The following is a 6,048-nucleotide window of genomic DNA, read 5'->3' on the forward strand; positions in this document are numbered from 1 at the left end:
AGGGAAACATGGAGTTCCTAAAGCAAATTCTACAGGATATCTTTGTCCCACCCCACTGTCACCAAGCTGACTCCAACTCATAGGAGGAGAAATGCTCTGTAAGGTTTCCAACACTGTTAACTCTTTACTGGAACAGCCCGTCTCATCATTTTCCCAAGGAGCGGCTGATGGATTTGAACCCCTGACCTTGCAGTTAGCAGCCCAGTACTTAAATCTATTAACCCACCAGCAGAATAGTCTGAAGGTGCACAGCACAAAGCTTCCTGGTATCCTTCCACATGTGCAGTGAGAAAATGCTCACAAGTAGTCAAAGAATAGGTCCCTAGCTATTTACGTTTCCCCAGGTTCACCTACACCGTAGATTTTGAATCGTAGGTAGGTATGCCTTACTTCTCTTTCCCAGATTCAGTGTGTCGCATCCCACTCCAGTATTCCATGGCAGCAAAGTCTGGGAGAAACACTGTTCTACAGCAGACTCTAGACACGAACATCTTCTCAACAGTTTTTTATTTTAAGTAGTTAGTAGCTCTAAATGCAACTTCTAATAAGTTCTGGGTTACTGAATTCTGCTTTTAAATCAAAACTTAATGTTTTGTAGACTCACATTTGTAGATAAAAGAATTTCAACTCTGTATCATACTAAAAATAATTCTACAACATCTTGGCTAACAATGAGCATCTCATATATCAGGAACCCATCACACTGTAGGATCGGTGACAATGTACTGGGTAGGTACCTGCGTAAAACGCTGGGCTACTCAGCAAAAGAGATGAGGCAGTGTGCTTCCACAAAGATTTACTGCCTCAGAAGTGCCACCTAACAGTTCTATTCTGTCCCATAGGATGACCATGGGTGGGAGTTAGCTTGAAGGGCTTGGTCATTACTCTGGACAGCTCTGACAGACACTGGATCATCTGTTATGTTGAACAGAGATTGTGTCTCCTTGAAATCTATTAATTGCTCTAACATCTATTCCTTTTGGCAACACAGATTGATTAAACTACTTCGTTCACGGGACATTCCTTCGAGCAATAGACAGAGGTTCTTCAATTAGAATACCATCAGCTCTACCTTCTTCCTGCCCTGCAGGCATAGGACCCTTCTTCCTTATCCAGAGTAAATATATTTTCCAGTTCCTCTAATATTTCTCAAACCTTCAGTCCTCCTCAACTGCCTATCTATATCCTCTTTCAATATGACACCCAGAAATGACCGGATAGTCCAAGTGTGCTATACTTTTGCTTTTAAAACCCTTTAAATAGATGAACATTTAATATAATGAAAAGATACGCATTTCAAGGCATAACATCTTCATTAAAGATTACTTAAAGTTTAAAGCATAACATTTTCTAAAGATCATTGTAAAGAACTCTAAATCAACATCTAACACTTCAAAGAATTAACTCTTCTTCACACAGTCAGCCTTTTCCAATATTAGACTAGTTTTAAAAAGTGACCCACCTATGTGAAAAAGCAATATAATCCAGACAGGAATTGAAACTGCTCTCAAGTAGCGCTCAGTGCTTGCATTCCACTTGAACGAAACAGCCAACACATAGCCAACTACCAATGTCCAGATCTTAAATAATAAAATAGAGACACAAATGTAAAATACAGACACATGAAAACAGGCAAACAAGTATCCAAACTGTGCAGGCGTCTCTTACAGCATGAGCGCTTTATAAGCGCCACTCGCTAGGGGAAGGTTGGTGCCGCCACCCAGAAGGTGCCCACCCCCTGCCCTGCTCAATCCAAATTTTAAAAAAGGCAGGCAGCTGAGAGGTCTCATGCTATGATGTTACTTAAATATCTTCACAAAAAGTAAACAGTTTTAATTTGACAAACACTGCAGTTGAAAAAATTCATACTTAAAAGTAATTACTTAAGATAAAACATTGGATTTTATAGGTCATGAACTTATTAAGAGTCTCATTCTGTGAAATTTCTAAATGTTTTCTATAAATTAATGTTTAGAAAAGGAAAAAACAAGAAAGGCTTTCCCAAAAGCATCAGGTTAAAAGATCCCAAGTCAGCCTAAAAACCACATTTGCTGCTGTGAGGACATTTTTAACAGCAGGAGGAAGCAGTGCTGGGCCCTGCTAAGAGTCTACGTAGCAGATGCCAACAGCCGAGCCCGGCGGTACAAGCGCAGTTGAAATGTACCTGAGGAAAAGATTACTGCAGGAAGAAACAGGGGCATCTGGCAGAAGAAATGCAAGAGTCAGACAGGGTGTCCTCTTCAGCTTTCCCACACAAAAACGAAATGCCTCTAGAGCTTTAAAAAACACTCCACACACACACACTGCAGCCCACACAGAAAGTCTGCACTAACATTTTACATAACATAATACAACTCTTACATTTCAGAGAAGCTTCACAAAAGAGGGAAGGAATACATAATCTAGAGAAAATCTGAAGACCAAGAAATAATTCATATAATTGTACTAAGAAGGGGTAAAATTCAAGTTTGACCAAAACACACCAATAAACAAACAAATAAGAGGGGAATTGCGGAAAACAACTTTATAATTCAGAGCATAAAGGGAAAGAAACAGATGTGATCAGTCATATCTATCAATAAAAATAATCCACTGGTCTTAAAAATGTTTACAGTTTCTGATTTTGGTATTGGGTTTACTGAATCATGACAAATTCTAAAAAAAACATTTAGATATAAACCAGTTCAATGGAGTGTCATTTGGAACACTGTAAAGTGTACTACCTATAAGTTCAACAATTGGCAAATGGTTAACTATTGATAACTGCCTCAATAAAATATTATGCAACAATTACATCAGGTCTGTTAGTTTTAAAAAGACTGCATGGTTTCAAAGTATCCCTAATATCATATTATTAAGGAAAAAGTTGTTGTTCGGCTCCTTCAAGTCAGTTCCAACTCAAAGCTATCGTACACACAACAGAACGAAGCCCTGACCGCACGGGCGCCATCCTCACAATTGTTATTTTGAGCCCATTGCTGCAACCACAGTGTCAATCCGTCTTATCCAGGGTCTTCCTCTTCTGTGCTGTTCTTCTACTTTACCAAGCGTGATGTCCCTTCCAGGGACTGGCACTCATGTATGTCCAAAGTAATTGAGATCAAATCTCACCGTCCTCGATTTTAAGGAACCCTCTGGCTGCACTTCTCCCAAATTTGTTTGTTCTTCTGACAGTCCATGGTATTTTCTATATTCATCCCCAGCACGACACAAACGCACAAGTTCTCCTCTGGTCTTCCTTATTTCTTGCCCTGCATTCACATGCGCACGAAGTGATTCAGAATACCATGGCTCAGGTCCGCCGCACCTTCGTCTTCAAAGTGGTGTGCGTCCTTGCACGTCAACACCAGGGAAGTCCTGTGCAGCAGATCTGCCCAATGCAGCGTGTCGTGTGCTTTCTTGACTGCTGCTCCCATGACCCCTGAGTATGGACCCAAACAAAATGAAATCCTTAATAACGTCAATCTTTTCACCGTTTATCGTGAGGTTATTTATTGGTCTAGTTGTGAAGATTTGGGAGTTTTCTTCACATTAAGTTGCAATCCACACTGAAGGCTGCGGTCACTGATCTTCACTAGCCAGGGCTGCAAGGCCTCCTTGATTTCAGACAGCAAGGCTGCGTCTTCTGCATCTACCGTCGGTCGTTAATATGCCTTCCTCCACATTCTTCCTCAGACAGTCCAGCTGCTTAGACTATGTGCTCGGCATAAAGACTGAATTTAAAAGGTGAAAAAGAGACAACCTCTATGCACAACTTTCCTGATTTTAAACCAGGCAGTATTCCATGTCCTGCTCAAACAAACTGCCTCTTTCTTGGTCTATAGGGTGAGCGCAAAGAAGTACTGGGGAATTTCCATTCTTTTCAACGCTTCCCATAGTTTGTTACGAGCTGTATCGTTGAATGCTTTTGCACAGTCAATACAAGGAAAGAGTAGAATATGAAAATACAACAGGACTACAATTATCTGGTGAAGGGAAAGGAAAAAGAGTAAGTTAGTGGCTGCACATGGATGATAGGGCGGTTTTACATTTCACTATTTCTCTGTATCTTCCAAATTGTTTTCAATGGGTCAATAGTTTCTATATAGTAAAAAATATTAAAAATATATTTCTTGAAGCAACTCTCAGATGAAATACTGAAGAGAGCTTAAGTCTTGGATACATAAGGTTATGGAAAATGAGCCTACCACTGCTTCAAAACGTTCTAGCTTATAGGAACAAGCATGACCCTGGAAATTCAGAGACTCTGAAATATGACTGTAGCATGATTTCCTTTGAGAGGAAAATCTGGATATAATCGTATATCTACATAAAACTGACTATGGACCATGATGTATTCACTTCATATTATACAATGGGGGTACCAAAAAAAGGAGGAATTATTTTATTTCCTTTATTTTCAAAGCTATGTATTTAATTTTTTTTAAAAACAACCTTAACACTTTCAAAGTACTCTCCATGACACTTCGTACATTTGTCAAAGCCGTAATTCCAGTCTTGGAGACATTTTTCACACTCATCTGTTTGGATGACTGACAGCACCCCCCTCATTTTTTCTTCACCTCTTCTCTTCGGCAAAGCCCTGTCCTTTCCTAGTCCTCTGCATTCTCAAAACAGAAAGAAGTCACGCAGAGTGAGTTCAGGTGAGTAAGGTGTATCGAGCAAGCTGGAATTGATGTGATGTCAGTGAGTTTAGTAGTCTATTAAGGGTGTGATACCATTATGAAAAAGTTGGAAATACTGTAAAAATTAAATACTGTTGGTAAAATGATATTGATAGGCTCTAGGCAGGGTTGCCATAAACCTTCACATTGTAAAAAATAGTATCTGCAAAGCACAGTAAACAAAACAGATTTTGACAACTATAAATTACTGAAATAAAATAATCATCAGCAAATGGGTGATATCCAATGATATGTCATACAGGTGTCATAAGCCCTGCCTAAGCAGCACTAAATAAGTAAATTAGCGGAAAGGCTATAAGTTTCATCCTAATCTCAGAGTAGTTAATAACAATTTGTAATTAAATGAAATCAGTTAATAAAAATTATACAATGGGGACTCAAAAAGATATTCTGAAGTTACAACGATTGGGGCTGATTCAAGTAAGATTGAGTTTAGAAATAGAATGAACAGCTTTATGTTCAAAACCACAACTGTACCACTTCAGAAGGGGAAGGTAAAGATTACATCTGGGGTGAGTGCTTATTGATAAAAGTACCACATTCATAGCAGGGAACATAAGTGTTTCCATGAACGGTGACCAGATCACTTCACATGTGCAACAGAATCCAGTCCGGGAAAGGAAACAGAAATCACAACATAGGAGAGATAGTTTACAAACTGTCTAGTGTAGAAAAAAGAAGGAAATATCAAGGTTTCATCACCATCTTCAAATAATTAGGGGGGGAAAGTTACCTTGAAAAGGCTTTAGAATTAAATAATGAATGGGAATTAGAAAGCAACACACAGGAGGTCAAAAATGAGGATAAATGTTCTAGTAAACTGTAATCCACTGCCACTGAGTCAATTCCAAACCACAGCAACTGTATTATTGGAGAGTCGAACTGCTACTTAGGGTTCCCAAGACTGTAAATCTTGATGGGAGCAGGTAGCCTCATCTTGCTCCCGTGGAGCAGCTGGGGAGCTCAAACTGCTGACCTAGGAGCCACTTAACCCACTGTGTCTCCAAGAATGGAAGGAACTAAGATGAGTAAAAGCGTCTGCACTAACCTTACGTCAGGACGGCAACGTAGGAAATGACGCCCTCAGCAGGCAGCTAGGCTAGATTACAAAAAAGGTTTACGCCTATTATACTTTTTTTCCCCATGATATTTTTTAACTCCCAGAGGTTTTTTTTTTCCTATCTGTATTCTTGAGGAATTAGTATCACTTATAGGATAAGAAAACAAATTAGAGACTGTATATTTCATATTTCTAAAGAGAAACTCATGTTCTCAAGAAAATCATGTACTGTTTTGTTTTCTTTTGTTGCTTTGTTTTGCTCTGTCTTGTTTTTTGTGCATCGTATTCTCTCTGCAGGTCTAT

The 6,048-nt window shown here is 39.2% G+C and overlaps 1 protein-coding gene across 1 annotated transcript in view; it reads right to left on the bottom strand.

Moving 5' to 3' along the window:
• TMEM245 (transmembrane protein 245) overlaps positions 1 to 6,048 on the bottom strand; it is a gene marked incomplete at its 5' end in the record, with an annotated part of 88,325 nt that overhangs the window by 73,430 nt on the left and 8,847 nt on the right. Inside the window, one exon of the mRNA XM_045296534.1 lies at positions 1,463 to 1,580. Within this exon, the coding sequence (XP_045152469.1) occupies positions 1,463 to 1,580 (118 nt within the window). The remainder of the gene's footprint in view (positions 1 to 1,462; positions 1,581 to 6,048) is intronic.

This window comes from Echinops telfairi, unplaced genomic scaffold, assembly GCF_000313985.2.
Source record: "Echinops telfairi isolate 266 unplaced genomic scaffold, ASM31398v2 ScPeMD7_7410;HRSCAF=8448, whole genome shotgun sequence".
NCBI classification, from domain to species: domain Eukaryota; kingdom Metazoa; phylum Chordata; class Mammalia; order Afrosoricida; family Tenrecidae; genus Echinops; species Echinops telfairi.